We start from the raw sequence: 17341 nt of genomic DNA on the forward strand, positions 1-17341 counted from the left end.
GTTATTTCCATGGCAGGTGCTCATCTGAACTCCAATCTCTGGTCCCCCCTCGCCAATCTTTCACGTCTAGCTGAATCCACTGTGAAAAATTTCCCCCACTCTTTATCTGTGCCTAAATCAAAACGTGGATTCCATGAACAAAGCTTCTTTCTTAGAACTGCACGCCCGTGGAACTCTGTTCTGTCTGCCTGCTTCCCACCTGACTACAACTTGGATGTCTTCAAGTCCAACGTTAACAAATTCCTAATGAACCTCCCCCTTAAGTAAACACTTCATCAAATCTCCACACTAACGTACTATATTTGCAATAACCCTTATTCCTGAGTGGCTTCCGGGCCTTGATTAGTGGTGACCACCATGTAAAAAAAAAATATATATATATATATATATATATATATATATATATATATATATATATATACTTATTTATTTATTTATTTACTTATTACTATTACTATATACGGCACAATCACGTTGAAACACCGGTTCTCGCCAGGTCACCAAAGTTAAGCAACGTTGAGCCTGGCCAGTACCAGATGGATCATCATTTAGGAATGCGAGGCACTGTATGCGCCACAAGGTAAAATACCAGATTGAGAAACTGGCGCGGTCTATCCTTCTCTCGAGGGTAGATGGGTCTCTCTTAAGCCGTGGTAGGCAACCCATCTAGTGATGGCGTCATGAAATAAAAACCTTGTGTAGTGAGTTCAATCTCGGCTACAGCCAATCTGGATGGATGGATTACTATTTTAGTACATTTGTTGCGATACGCATTGCATGTTCGACAACATAAATTAATGAAAATAGATACCGAGTTTATATACAACCGTAAACTTTATTTAAAACAAGAAAGAATATTTATAGATTTTTTTTTACAGAAAGAATATTTATAGATTTTTTTACAGCTTTTGGTGAAAAATATATTAGACGTGTGCGTGCATGCGTGTTGTTAATCTCTACCGATCATCTGTGAACAGAGATTAAATATTTTGTTTTAATATTGTTACCAAAGCAATTCATGATTGTAGAGTTTTTGTTCATGATTTTACAATGTTTGGCTTACCTCGATAAAGCTGGATAATACGCAAAAGTTTGTTCCATAACTGTATTTGTTCATTTGTGTCGTCCTGGTCGTGTGCTACTGAGGCAAAAGGGAGAGAAACACAGATGAGGAAAAGGGGAAGTTAGTGTCGGCACCTGCCTGTCAGAGGTGAGGTCAAAAGGATGATAATTGCCTATTCTTTCCCTTTTACAAACTGTGTCTGTGTGTTTGCTTTTTTAGTTTTTAAACTGATGTATCTGCATATAATTCCGATCTCATTATATTTATGTATTATATTATAAACCTCCTATCACCTTGATTCACACGTCTATTTTATCTCTTCTTCCTGGAAATGGCGACCAAACATTTAGAGATGTGTGTTTGTTTGTTTTTTTCGGAGATGGGGGTCACAAGGGAATCTCACTTATCAAGGCCCAGAGGCCACTCGAGGATAAGGGTTAAAGAGTGTACAGTAGTCAAAGGGACAATATCATAGTAATCGTTAGAAGTGTAAATTTGGTAAATTGGATTACTTAAGGGGAACGGCTCATCAAGAACTTGTTTACATTAGACTTGAAGATGTTCATATTGTAGTCAGCTGGAAAGCAGGGAAACGGAAAAGAGTTCCATAAGCGTGCAGTTCTAAGAAAGGAGCTTTGTTCATGGAATCTACATTTAGGTTTAGGCACAAATAAAGAGTGGGGGAAATTATTGATAGTGCTTTCAGCCGGATGAGTGTTTTTCGTGAAAGTTTGATGAGGGGGGACCATAGATTGATGCTCAGACGAGCACGTGTCATGAAAATAACGATAAAACAGAGACAGACTCGCAACGTCTCCTCTGTGAGAAAGAGGTTGCAGGGAAGAGAAAAGAACATCCCCACTAGGCTACAAAGTCTATTCTGAACTCTGTCAAGGCAAGATAAGATATTCTTAGCAGCTCCTGCCCAGATGTGACAGGAATACTCCATCCTGGGATGTACCTGGCTCTTATATAGATAGAAAATTGCATCAGCAGATAGATATCTACTGGATCAATAGAAAGGATCCCACCATTTTTCCAATGACCTTGGCAACGGATTTGATGTACGTGTTCCATTTCAGATCAGGAGTAAAGGTCAAGCCCAGAAGCTTGTCAAAACATGGAGCCTCCCCAAGATAAGCGCTTTGTCATTTCCGAGAAGAACAGATAAAAAACAGGTTGAAGAGAGTCCAACTTTTCTCGATAATAACTAATCTCCCTATATTGGATTTGAAACTGGTGGTACCAATGTTTTTCTGACCTTCTGTAAAATTGTTAAAATAAATATTATGCTCTCATATTGAATTTTTCTTTATAATTCCTCCACATACAGCACACAGTTATATATATATATATATATATATATATATATATGAGAATGTGTGTGTGTGTGAGGACACTTCTCAACCTATATACTCAACAAATTTTATATCTACAGACTTGATATTTGGCATGTAGGGGAGTAAGATATGTAGAATTCTTTTTAATCTGTTTTTATTTGAAACAAAGGCCTATTAAGGGGTTAAAATTGAAAAATTAGTACATGGGGTTATCAGATTTTTATGTTTGTCAACTGTTTCACTGAATGCACATGTGCCGCCGAAAAACATGATAACTTCATTATGTTAAGAATAAATAAGTTTAGAAAACCATATTTAAAGATCATGTCAAGCTGGCATAATGGTTATCGTGTTTGACTTGCTGTCTTTAGGTTTTTGTTTCGATCTCAGCTCGAGTATTTTTTTTACTTACGAGAAATAAACTGTTTAGAAAAAAACATAATACTTGCATGCACATGTCTCGGTAGTTTTTTTACTTCAGTTTTTTAAGGAATTTTATGTTATATTAAATACCAGGCAACACTGGGTACATCTTCTCATATATATATATATATATACTAGCAGGGGTGCCCGGCGTTGCTCGGGTGTTTGGAGGTGTATGCTGTGCAAAAAAAGCAAAAAAACAAAAAAAATGGTTAATTTTTTAAAACTTTGACCCCTATTATGACCCCTTAAAATTTATAGTTTCGGGCTCAAATCACTTTATTAAGTTAGATCCGGGTTCAAGGAACCTATATCTAAAATTTCAAGTGTCTAGACCCAAAATTGTCGGAGGAGTTTGGTAGAGTTCTTAAAGGTCAAATCGTTGAAATTTGACCCCTTAACAGCCAAATTTCTGGCTGACACCCGTCACATCGATTTTCCCAAATCTCAGTACCCGGTATTTCAAATTTCGAGTCTATAGACTAAAAATTGACAGAGTTATTGCGTAGGGAAATGTACACAGACACACAGACAGACAGACAGACAGACACGTTCACTTTTATAGATATATAGATATATGGTACTTGTACAGTTTAATCAAGACATTAAAAAAATGAAAATATCGAAAAAGGGTTATATTGTACGTATCCGTTTTGGGCTGAAGATCTCCGAAAAAAAATTTCATTTAATTTGATCGACTAGTTTTTTACAGCGGAAAAACATGTTTTTATGAGAGAACGTTGAAGTCAGCCACTTTCGCTGTAAAAAAAAAAAAAAAACTACTTGATGAAATTAAGTGAAATCTTTTTTTTCGGAGAACTTCGTTCTATAACTGATATGTACAATATTACCTTTTTTCGATATTTTCATTTTTTAATTTCTTGATTAAACTGTACAAGTATCATATATATATATATATATCATATATATATATATATATATATATATATATATATATATATATATATATATATATATATTGTTTTTAAAATATAATTATCCATTGACACGTTTCGTCATCTACAAATCATTAGAATGGCTGAATCTAGCGAGATTCGAAATCAGGACCCCCACGGTAATGAGCCTAAACTCTTAAACTGCTCGTCCATTTCGCACGACTGTCTGGATATATCGCGATTTACTTAGATGTTGTTTGTTTTTGTTTTTGCGATACGTTTTGAATGAATTCAATTATTTACGAAAGTGTATTTTTACCTAAATGCAAGTTGGACGTCCGGCATAACCCAGTCGTAAAATACGCTTAAATATGATATTTTAATTCATGCAGATTTCCTGTATATTATTATAGAGTCAATTTTCTATCGATCTTTTTTTTTTTATATTATAAAGTTGTGATTCTAAAAATAAAATTAAAAAAATATACCCATATGACTTGGGTGCATCAGCTTGAATCAAAACCGAAATCAAAACTTCTGAAGAAAATATATATATATATATATATATATACAAACTATTTTCCAGTTAATGAAAAAAAGCATTAAGAAATTTACGTGCAAGGTTTGAACCTACAGACCATGTCACGCAAAAAAAAAAAATGTACATTTTCAAGTCCACTGAAATTCTTTGCAGTTAATGCAAAAATAATTTAAAAATTTACATGCAGAGTTTGAACCTACATACAACGTCATGCAAAACAAAAACACACTGTAAACTTACCCACAGTAGAATTTTCACGGCCTGTTGTTCTATCATTGTTGCTAAGTGACGACATGGAAAAAAATGCCTTTACCGATAATAGATAAATTAAAATAATGGTTTCGATTATCGGGAGCATTCTGAGATAAAACTTAACTAAGATCACTCCCAGACTAAAGTTCTGTAAATTTTAAAGGAAATCTGTTCAGCCGTTTCAGAGTCTATAAGGAATGAACTCTCACTCATACACACACACACATACACAGAAAGTTGCATTTATATAATTGTAGAGATATATATCAATTGTTAACGTACTCCCATCAACTCAAGGTTATAGGAATATTTATTTTTCAATAACTGAAGTTAAATAAACTCCAACTTTCACATTTGTTCATTTGGATTCAGCATATTCCTATCACTTCTAATATTTGAAGATCATGTTTAGACCAGACTCTGTGCAGTATATAAAATGACTCATCACTGTAAGATTTTGCATAGAACTTATTCTCCAATAAATGTTCCACTATAGCAGAGTCATTGGTCCGGTATTGCCTGGATCGGATGCAATTTGAAATTACAAATATTGCTAAGGACATGTTTAGAAAGTCTCACCTAATCGTTGAGTACGCCCCATATAGCTTCACGCAACAACAATGCAAATCATGTCATTCATGTTTCTTTCTATTTTCTTGCAGACAGTATTTTACTTTAATGTTCAACGGAAATATTTTGAAAAATCTTTGGACATATTTGCTCAATTTTTTATTAGCCCTTTAATGAGAAAAGACAGTGTTGACCGAGAGTTGGAAGCCGTTGATAGTGGTAAGTTTATTTTCGTTTTATTCATGTATTTACTTGCTCCTGGAGTGATGTTAGTACAGTGGTAATGCTGAGCTCTGTATTGTAGAGTTGATTCAGCTGTTCAATTATAAAAACTATATTTTTAATGTATATGATCAATAATTTATTTTTTTTTTTTTAAATTGCCAAAAGTTATAATTTATTTATATTTTCAGAGCATATATATTGGAAGTAAACATTTTGAAGTTAAAGATCTAATTATTTCACACTCATAGTTCTTTATTATTAGTATAATCTGTCTTACACGTGTTCCATTGAATGCTGAAAATACACCAAACAACTCATCAGAGACAGATATATGTCACTTGGAAAACCAACATAAATCTGTCGTTGTTAAGCCTGGGCTTATTAAATGTTTCTTCATTTATCATTAGGACTCAACATGAACTTTGTAATCAATAAGCAAAGCAAACCCGTTCTTGAAATTCCAATGAAGGGGCAAAGAGCACAATCTTCCTCCCATTTCTTTTGTTAATTAAACGTCATCACTCTCCCACAATCAACTACGACTAACCAATGTCTGGTTAATTTAGTTGTACGCTCATCTCTTCTTCTTTTTAAGTCGTAATAAACCCACTGACCGGCTAAAGAGTGATTTTGGACTCGCATTTTTTATGTTTTAGTCACATAGAAAACAAATGATAAGAAGTAAAAAAAAAGGTGTTTATCGGTGGGATAAGTATTCGTAGACTAACAAAAGCACATATGAATACTAGTGTTGGGACGATTATGAATATCTCCAGTATCAAATAATAGATATAACATGAAAAAATATTTGGAATCAAGTCTCTCCTTGCTGCTATTTCAGATCATTTGAAACCATAGCAGCAAGTTTTAGTCTCCCCTCCATCAGGACCAAAGGTTTTGGGGGAAATATATATAAACAAATGGACACATATCTAAAGAAATGGCAGAAACACTATAGACAAAAACCTCCAATCTGTAGTGGAATGGGGACATAAATGGATGGTCACATTCAATGCTGCCAAAACTAAGCTTGTTTCCTTCAATAATTACAAGAAACTTTCTCTACCACTAATAGCAATGTCTAAAGATACATTACCTTAAAGTACTTCATTGAAATTCCTTGGCTTAATGTTCACAGCGAACATAAGTTGGAACAGATACATTGAGAGCATTGCCAAGGCCGCTGCGAAGAAGGTGAGCTCTCTCTACTGTGCAAGGAAGCGACTTACGCCTGAAAGTATCTTGTACCTCTATAAGGCCACCATTTGCCTGTGTATGGAGTATTGTTGTCACATTTGGGCTGGTGCATCTGCTACTAGTCTCTCACTCCTGGACAGGGTTCAAAAGAAAGTCAGGTCCAGAATTGTGATCTAAACTTCAACCTCTGTCCCGTCAATGAAATGTTGCATCCCTCTGCCTGTTCTACAAGTATTTTAGTGGTGAATGCTCCAACGAACTACAAGCACTTGTACCACCTCGATGTAAATACCCCTAACAAACCCGACAAGCAGCAAAATCCCACCTCATACACAGTAGAGATCCCTGGATGTAAGAAAGCCTTCTACTCCAATATTTTCTTATCCAAAACTGCTAGACTTTGAAACTTCATTCTAGGATTCTGATTTCCCAACTGTACTGACATGCAGAAGTTCAAGTGTAATGTGAACAGACATCTTGCTGCTCATCTCCCTTCATAATATTCCTGCAACTTATGTCCCTGATAATAGCCCCCTACGTCAAAGTGGCACTGTGCCTTGTTTGGGGTGAAAATGGAATCCAATATATATATATATATATATATATATATATATATATATATATATATATATGCAGTAAGATTTTTTAATAAAAAGTATTGAATTGATAACTAGAAAAATACTATTAAAAAAGTGGGTTATCATTTCAAACCGGAAAATGTATTTTATTCACACTCCTAATATTTAATTCATTTTTTTTATGAAGTATGTCTTACACGTGTTTCGTTGAATAGCAGAAGCCCACAAAACAATTCGGTGCAGACATATGTATCTTTCTCTGACCTCTGAAAGCATTTGTCATGTTTATCTATATGTACGTGCGTTTTGAATAATATTTATAAAAATAAATCTGGCACCAAGTCTCTTTATTTTATATTTATTTTTTTTTTTTTTAATTTATTATGGGTTATTTTAAGCCAATTTGCATAACATTTGTTTTTTATTTTCTTGTAGAATTTGAAGAAGGTTTAACGGATGATGATAACCGTACAGTGTCCTTGTTAGCCAATATGTGTAAACCTGGCCATCCAATTAGCAATTTTATTGAAGGTAAGAAATCATTGTTAATACTCCTTAAACCATTTCCAGCATAAGACTTATCATTCTCTCTGAGGCAATCTTGTAGTCATCCAGGAGACTTTGTTGGTATGGTCACAGGTAGCAGAGTCATTTGGCAGGCAAATGCAATGCAGAGAAAAATATGTGAGGAAGTTGTAAGGATGGATTTGAGAAAAAGAAGGATAAATAAAGACCTGGCAGAGATAAATTTAAGTTTATTTTGAAATCAATTCCTAAAAGTCAGCATGTATAACGGACATTCAACCAAATATGATTACGGACATCCACTTCAAAGTTAACTTTTACTATTACTAACCAGATAAACTTTACCATGATTGACTGAGGGAAGAGTCTTGCAGACATGTGTACTAAGTATGATGCTGTACGGAAGTGAAACCTGGTCAGTGTTAGGGTTGAGGATATGTGTTGCATGACGAGAAATGATATAAACGTGATACAATGAATGTGTAATGTTAGTCTTAAAAACCAGCTTAGATCTGATGACTTCAGAATAAGATTTAAATCTGGACAGTATAGGGAAATATGTGCAAAACAGGAGACTTTGTGGGTATAGTCACATTGAAAGAATGAAAGTTTCTGGGGTTAGATGTAGGACGGTTGAGGTCAGTGTTAAGGTTGAGGATATGCGTTGCATGTCGAGAAATGATACGAGGTGCCTTCAATAAGTTTCCAAACTTTTTTTCATATGGGCATTTTTGTTGATCATACACACATGAAACTTTAGTCCCCTTCGAAGTAATCTCCTTTGGCTGCAATGCACTTGTACTATTCCAACAACTTCTGGAAAGCCCCATGGAAGTCCTCTTGTGTGAGCGTGTCAATGATCTCCGTCACAGCCTTTTTCATCTCCTCAATTGTCTCATAATGACAGCCTCTAAGGGCGAAGAACTGTCTTGATGTCCATCTTGGTCAAATAGTCTGTGACAAGGATGGAGCTGTGGACTGGTGCATTCACACATATCTTCCACATCTACAGTTCCTTGTGAATAATTTACATCAAACTACGTACTTATTGTCTCTATAGACACATGACGGTCTTGATTCATGAAATTCTTTATTTGGCCAATCAACTATACTGACTTTCTTACTCCTCCCATACCTCTTATCATCCCTCACAGACTCCCTGCATTCCTTAAATCACTTATGCTATTCAAAAACTGATGCTCGATTTATGCAAGATGGTCCAAAAGCAGTCTGAAGCATTCCATACGTTTCTTTGTCCTGACGTCCAGATTGCATTTTTTAAATTCACCAGCTGTGACAATCAGGTTTTAGTAGTGTGTATTCCAATTCCTGCTGTAGCTGTTCATTTGAACTTGAAATCATAAAAATTGGTCAGTCATCTCATAAGATGTATAACAATAAGATACTGAATTTTCAAGAGCCTACGGCAATTTTAAATGCCTTTACGAAAAAAATCTGGATTGGAGGCACCTCATATAAGCATGATACAATATATGTGTAATGTTAGTCTTAAAGACCAGCTTGAATCTGATGACTTCAGAAGATTTAATTTGGACAGGAGACTTTGTTGGTTTGGTCACATCAAAAGAATGGATGAAATTTCTTGAAGGATCAATTGGCGGGGGAAAGGCAAGGAAACAGGAATTGATGAGGATGAATTTGGAAGAATGTAAATAAAATAAAGATCTTGCCAGAGATACATTATTATATTAGAATGTTTGAGATGAGGAATGATTGCTCATGTTCTCGTCTTAGAAATAAGTTAGTTTGAAAATCAATTTCTAAAAGTTGTCCGCCAGTGTGATGATGCATGGAAGTGAAACTAGGCCAGTGTTAAGGTTGAGGATATATGTTACATGGGAAGTATGAGAATGATATGATGGATGTGTGATGTAAGTCTAACAGACAAGATTAAATCTGGCAAAGTTAAAGGGAGGTTAAATCTGGCAAAGTTAAAGGGAGATTAAATCTGGCAAAGTTAAAGGGAGGTTAAATCTGGCAAAGTTAAAGAGAGATTAAATCTGGCAAAGTTAAAGGGAGATTAAATCTGGCAAAGTTAAAGGGAGGTTAAATCTGGGGAAGTTAAAGGGAGATTAAATCTGGCAAAGTTAAAGGGAGATTAAATCTGGCAAAGTTAAATGGAGATTAAATCTGGGGAAGTTAAAGGGAGATTAAATCTGGCAAAGTTAAATGGAGATTAAATCTGGGGAAGTTAAAGGGAGATTAAATCTGGGGAAGTTAAAGGGAGATTAAATCTGGGGAAGTTAAAGGGAGATTAAATCTGGCAAAGTTAAAGGGAGATTAAATCTGGCAAAGTTAAAGGGAGATTAAATCTGGCAAAGTTAAAGGGAGATTAAATCTGGGGAAGTTAAATGGAGATTAAATCTGGGGAAGTTAAAGGGAGATTAAATCTGGGGAAGTTAAAGGGAGATTAAATCTGGCAAAGTTAAAGGGAGATTAAATCTGGGGAAGTTAAAGGGAGATTAAATCTGGCAAAGTTAAAGGGAGATTAAATCTGGCAAAGTTAAAGGGAGATTAAATCTGGCAAAGTTAAATGGAGATTAAATCTGGGGAAGTTAAATGGAGATTAAATCTGGGGAAGTTAAAGGGAGATTAAATCTGGGGAAGTTAAAGGGAGATTAAATCTGGCAAAGTTAAAGGGAGATTAAATCTGGGGAAGTTAAAGGGAGATTAAATCTGGGGAAATTAAAGGGAGATTAAATCTGGCAAAGTTAAAGGGAGATTAAATCTGGCAAAGTTAAAGGGAGATTAAATCTGGCAAAGTTAAAGGGAGATTAAATCTGGCAAAGTTAAAGGTAGATTAAATCTGGCAAAGTTAAAGGGAGATTAAATCTGGGCAGTACATTGTGGAATGATAAAGTTGTTGGTCTAAAACAAACAACTCTGCAGCTTAATTTTAAAACTTTTGTTGAAAAATCAGTTCACATAACTTGATTATGTAGTAAAGCTGACATCTATTCAATATAGCCACCTTCAGCCTTAATCACTACCTCCATATGGGTCCAGAACTGTGAGCATGTCTTTTCCATAATCACCGGCGGGAGTTCAGTGGATGGCGGCGGTCAGGTTGGCTTTAGTGTTGTGGGAGGTCATGTTGGTGATGTTCTCAACACATGACCAAATGAAGTACTTCAGTGAGATCAGGTCAAGGGAGGAGGGGGGAGCCAATTAGAGAAGGGTACAAAGTCATAACTTCTGAAGCCAAGCCCAGGTCTCTTTGGACTTGTGGACCAGAGCATGGTCCTGCTGCCACACCCAGGTCTGTCAGCAGCCACCTGATTGCACTAGGGGATTATCACACTCTTCGGCACATCCAGATATGCTTTGGTGTTGACTTTCAAGCCAACTTCGAAGATGTGAGGTGGCATGATGTGGCCCTCACTTGAAACCACACCAAAGACCATAATCATGACCGGAGACTTTGTTGAGCTGTGTCCTCAAGCAATGAACTGTCTGTATTTGCATTTTGAGGGTGCTGGCAATGGTCCTGTTGTCATAACTTGGATCGATAGAGAACATGAGTTGTACAGTGGCGCATCTCCGATCTTGCTTGTTGAACATTGTGTTACTTTCAGACCTGATAAAAGGCTCCTATTGCTCTTGAGATTTGTACACAACTGACTAACTAGTAGATAGTCTGCAACAAAAAAAGAAAACCGGCTTTCATCAAATGGAAATGGAATCATGTTGCCTTTACTAGGGTGACAATTTTAGTGTTCTACCCTATATAGGCAGAAGAGTAGACTTAGATGGTATGGCCACATTGAAAGAACGGATGAAAGTTTTTTAGTTAGTATACGTAGAACAGTTGAGGTAGCATGTCCAGTTTGCAGAGGAAACATTGAAGGAAGTGATAAGGATGGACTTGAGAGAAAGAGGGATAGATGAAGATCTGGCTAGAGATAGGTTAGCTTGGAAGTTAATTTTTAAAGTTCATCCAACACATGCCAGCATGTAAAACAGGGGTTAAACCAAAGTTGGCGCCGATGAAGATTGTCCCACCTATTAATAATGTTTTCACCTGAAAGGCGTTGATTTTAAAGACCAACGTAAACAAGTACCTAAAATTTGTTTTGAGTTCGTCATACTTTTCGAAATGCATTATGGCATGATTTTCTGTTTTCAGAAGCTTTAGTTTTTTTTTGGGGTGCTTCTACAGTATGGGACGCAGGTGAAAATTGCATTTTTTTTTGTTGCTAAATATTTTCAAAGTCAACATATGTTTCTTAGGTGCTTGTACTGTTACAAGAAAGGCTGCCCCCTTTTCTTGTAAATAAGAACAACATTAGATCAGTGGAAAATGAGATTAGGATAGACCGAGATTCGAACTTTACAAGCAAGATTCAGAAATAGAAGTAGAAAATGGCATGTTAGAATTTCGCATTGTTAAATGTCATAAAATAGTTTAGATATGTTTGTTTTAAAAAGAATTAATTGTGCACTCTTTTATGGAAATTGAATTAAAAAACAATACAATTTAAAAATATATTGAAAAATAGGTTAGTGAGAATTCTTTGGCTGCAGAATTATGTGTTGGGAACATGTGCCGAGCCATGTATGTTTAAGCCACGTGAATCGATCACATTTTGAACCACACATATGACGTCATAGCAGAAAGGGAATTTTCTCAATATAGAAGCTAGGATTAGCAGAGGAGTCGAAGATCGGAGGCAGTCGAGTCCGGATCGAACAGTCAGTCGGTCGGACAGAGCTGACATGATCAGAGGTGGGTCCCTTTAGAAGCGAATGGAGAACGTTTAATCATGTAGATCGACTTTGAATTCCTTGACGTCATCATCATTGGACCGGTCGATTGGATAATAAAGAAGTTATCATCATGTTTTTGTAAAACTGTGTCGTGTCATCATTCAACAGCAAAAGGTAACGTATGAAACATCCTTAATATGAACTTTGTCTACCTCATCGTTATTATGAACTTTATGTAACTCTTACAAGAAATGTATCTCTCTCTTATCCTCTCAACTGTATAAATGTATCCCCCCCTCATCATTGTTATATATATGTCCGCCATCTCTCTCCAATATGAATGTCCTCTATGCAACAGTACAGTATTGGGCACAAAATGCAAATTGCATTCCAAATAAAATCTTTTACATGTACTTATGTATTAGAGGAAAAAAAAAAGTATCCTCACCAAAAATGATGAAAAATTATCAAATAAAATTTTAATTAAAGATAAAAATTATTTTTTTTGTATTTTGCCGATTCATCATTCATTATTACTTTGTTAAATGACAGACTAACTTATCTCCCCTTGCTTTACGGATATTTCTGCTCTTATCAATGGCGGATCAGAAAAAAAATATGATAAATTTTAATCAAAATTTTACTCCATTTTCTTTAAGAAATAAAATTTATGAAAATTGAGCGCATTTATGTTAATATTCAGAGGAATTATTCAATAAAAAAAAGTCATTAAGATTTGGATTATCTCCCCCTTTTTCTACTAGAACTTCTGGAAATGAAAACAAAAAAATATTCCGGTTAGTTAAAGTGCATTAGTACCAAAACGACTCTTGTATTTTTTAAATAAACAAATATGTTTCTTAGATGATTGTACAGTATTGGACACAAATGAAAAATTGCATTCCAAGTAAAATCTTCCTGATATACTTATGTATCAGACAAAAATAAATATCCTCGCCAAAAATTATGGAAAATTATCAAGTAGAATTTTAATTAAAGATAAAAATTAGTTTAAGCAAAATCGAGAACCCACTTTAGCCCCCCCCCTCTCAATCAGGGTAGTGTGAGGTCATGGAAAGCAGGGGACTGATATAATATAGAAGCCAACAGGAATAATTTTGTTCATGGTTTTATATTTCGTTGTGCTTAGCAGAAGATTTTTTTGAGTACAATGATTAGGAGAATCGCCCAGTATGGGCACTGCTCGGACAGAAAGAAACTGCAATACTGTCTGTACAACTGCAAAGAAAAGTATTGCAATACATCAAAACACTTTGGAGAAACAACGTGAATGGGTTCTGAATTATGAGCAATTCATTATTACTTTATGTTGCATTATTGGCTTCCATACATATTAAAAGATGACGGGGACATATATAACCATGATGAGGGAGAGAAGACATTTTTATACATATTACAGTTCTGGGATGTTTGGGACTTCATATATATATACTGTGTGTGCAGTCAGCACCAACCCTGTTCAGGGTTTAACCGGCTTCCTGCGAAGGAGGAAGTTTCATGGGAGTATGAAAGTCACAAGCGGTCCCCAGTCGCATGTATATCCCCGTTAGGGGAGATGACGACGTTAGGTTTTTGCAACTTTTTGCAGGGAGGTGTCGACGTCCTCCTACATACAGCACCTGGACTTCCCAAATTGGTCACCCATTTTAGTAATGACCAGGCTTAATGTTGCTTAACTTCGGTGATCTGACAGGAACTGGTGTGTCAACGTGATTAATATATATATATATATTTGTTTATTGTTATATAAACATGGTCACATCCTGCTGCTACAAATAGCCACTTGTTTCAATCAAACAACAGATATCATCAGGCAGCGACTTGACTATTCAAAAGTTCAATGAATAACCTATCCATATTTTATTCATTGAACTTTTGAATAGTCAAGTCGCTGCCTGATGATATCTGTTGTTTGATTGAAACAAGTGGCTATTTGTAGCAGCAGGATGTGAGCATGTTTATATAACAATAAACAAATATTATCAGCTCTTTTTATTGAGCACTATCTAACAACCTCGTTGAATTCATTAGTCCATTACTTTTGAATAAAAAACCCAGAGTATATATATATATATATATATATATATATATATATATATATATATACTGACTGGAGATATATACAAGTTCTTAACAGAGAGGAGGGGAAATGCATAATCCTCGAAGGGTTACACAATGTTCATTATAGATAATGATAATAACAATTACCTTTTCTGTTGTAACTGAATGACGACACGAGACAACACATACAAAACATGATGATGATTACTTTATTTATCGGATCGACCGGTCGATAAACATCAGGAATTCACTTGTATCTACATGCTTAATTTTCTACCCTTTCGCTTCCAAGGTATTAACTGACCCCTGACTGCCAACTGACTGACTCTCCAATCTCTCTCTAGCTGACTGACTAAAATCTCTTAGATCCTATACTGAAAATCTCCCTTTGTCTATGACATCAGAAGTGTGTTTTTCAAACGTGACTAATTTCACGTGGCTGTTTGTCCAAACACACTTCTGCAAACAAAAGAATCCTCTCCTAACCTATTTTTTAACCTAACCTATTTTTTTAAGAATATAGTTTTAATTTTCATTGTTCAATCTTTTACTGCCATATTTAATATTCAGATTTCTTAAAGAATTAACAGTCGACTTAATTTTTCACATTCCATTTCTAAACTTTGCCTACAGGGTTCGATTCTAGGCCTATCCTAATCTCATTTTTACTTATATAATATTCTTCTTATTTACATCGAAAAGGGGACAAGCTTTCCCTGTAACAGATTAAATGACAGAATGACTTATCTCCTTGATTTACGGGATTTTTGCTCTTATCAATTTTTGCTCTTAGCAATGGCGAAACCTTTAAAAAAAATTATATACTCACCATTTACTCTGATTTTATTTGAATTTTTTAAACTTTTTATGTTGTCAATCTAAATGTTTATCATAAACATACACACATACTTAACTTTATATAGTTTTATTTGTTATTTGTTTTGTGCTTATGCAGTATAATAGAATTATTTCAAACACTTTTCAGGTGAAAACATTATGTACTTACTTGTCATGTCGAAATTAGTAAAAAAAAATTTCTAAAAATTACAAAAAAATGATCCAGAAGAAAAATAATTAAAAGTAAAAATAAAATTTATTGGATTATCGAGTTTTATTATATATTTTAATGTGGAAGAATTGTGCAACCACTTCAGTATGACAAACTGACTTATCTCCCTTGCTTTACTTGAAATCCACCATTTCAAAATAGAAAATGTCCGACCGCTTAGTGTCTATGATTTTTTGTGAAAAATAGATATAACACATCTTGGATCATTTTTCATAATTTTTGGAATTTATACAAATTTCATCATTACACGTACGTATGTAATAGTGTTTTTACCGAGAATGCATTTGTTCAAAATTTCATCATACATTTGTTTTCTGTAGTTAAAGCAATCAAATCTTAAATTCGACACACTGCTGCCAAAAACTCAATACTCCAAGTCTCAATGCTGTGCTGTCAAAACTCAACTTCAAATCTCGGCGCTCTTCTTTCAAATCTCGATGCTCTACTCTCAAAACTCAACTCTAGAACACGACGCACTGCTGACAATGCTTTCTAATCTGACATCCAAATCCAAAGTCGTCTCTTAAAAATCAGACTTTATATTCAACTGGAAGCATCTCATTTGCATGTTAGGTGACAATATCACAAGCATATAAAGAGAAAGGGCAGCCATTTTTTTCTTTTTTTTTCTTCATTCTTTTTGTCCTCAGACTACACACAAACATGCTTATACTACTTTTTTTTTTAAGTGCTTAATTACAGAAGAGCAACTTATTTTGCCTTTGGTAACATTTTAGACCAAATGTTGATTGATTGTTCTTTATATGTGCATATATCATTTTATATTTACCAGGTAACATAATCTTGTTGAAAAAAAAAACCCTGCTAAGAAACATTTTATTTGTCTTAAGAGAATGAACCACCCCTCTCTTTGTATTGACGTCGGGTAGCATAATCTTAAAAACGGTAATTTTCCACATAAGCCTAGAGTAAGTAAAGAAGTGGAAAATTCCATTAAAGGTTAAAAACTAGAACACATGAAGTTTGAGTATATGTGTGTATATTATTGTATGTTTTTTTTTTAAATTTTTTTACCAGGTAACATAATCTCGTTGAAAAAAAAACCCGCTGAGAATAAGATTGATGTTTACAGCCGACTGAAAGAATTTCACAAACAAATGTATTCGTCACATTATATGACGTTGGCGGTCCAATCACGAGGTAAATAACAGGATTCATTTTATTTCTTTAAAGACAATGAACTTCCTCCCCTTCGCTTCTCGTCTTTTTCTGATGATGTAGTGGTTCTTGTCCAGAATTCTCCCTATAATAAAAAGCAAAAATAAAAATAATCTGTATGATGTATGTACCCGTGACAAAACAAAAATATCATATTCCAAAAATCACATGAATCGATCAAGTAGTTTAATTATTAAAGAAGGAAATAAAATTTTATAATAAAAGAGCGGCTGTTTTGTCTGCCATTTTGAAAATCAATAAAAAAAAAAGAAAAAATGGAGATAACTCGACAATAATTCAAATTTGTAAGATTTATGTTGTATGGGGTGAAATGATAAAATTGTCGGCCTAGAAAATATGACATGATTCCATTTCCATTTGATGAAAACCGGTTTTCTTTTTTTGTTGCAGACCATCTAGTTGGCCAGTTGTGTACAAATCCCAAGAGAAATAGGAGCCTTTTATCATGTCGGAAAGTGACACAATGTTAAATGAGCAAGATCGGAAATGTGCTACTGTACAATTCATGCTCTCTACTGATCCAAGTTATGACAACAGGACCATTGCCAGCACCTTCAAAATGCAAATCTGAATGATTCAGTGCTTGAGGGCACAGCTCAATGAAGTTTCCAACCACTGTTATGGTTTTTGGTGTGGTTTCAAGTGAGGGCTA

The 17341-nt window shown here is 34.8% G+C and overlaps 1 protein-coding gene across 3 annotated transcripts in view; it reads left to right on the plus strand.

Annotated features, from left to right (window-relative positions):
* Positions 1 to 17341, plus strand: part of LOC145287757 (nardilysin-like) — a 118628-nt gene that overhangs the window by 26650 nt on the left and 74637 nt on the right. For all 3 annotated transcript variants that reach the window (XM_080135538.1, XM_080135536.1, XM_080135537.1), the window contains exons 6-8: positions 5178 to 5304; positions 7521 to 7616; positions 16528 to 16650. In XM_080135538.1, the coding sequence (XP_079991664.1) occupies positions 5178 to 5304; positions 7521 to 7616; positions 16528 to 16650 (346 nt within the window). The remainder of the gene's footprint in view (positions 1 to 5177; positions 5305 to 7520; positions 7617 to 16527; positions 16651 to 17341) is intronic.

This window comes from Euprymna scolopes, chromosome 11 (genome assembly GCF_053919585.1).
Source record: "Euprymna scolopes isolate OS-2025 chromosome 11, ASM5391958v1, whole genome shotgun sequence".
NCBI classification, from domain to species: domain Eukaryota; kingdom Metazoa; phylum Mollusca; class Cephalopoda; order Sepiida; family Sepiolidae; genus Euprymna; species Euprymna scolopes.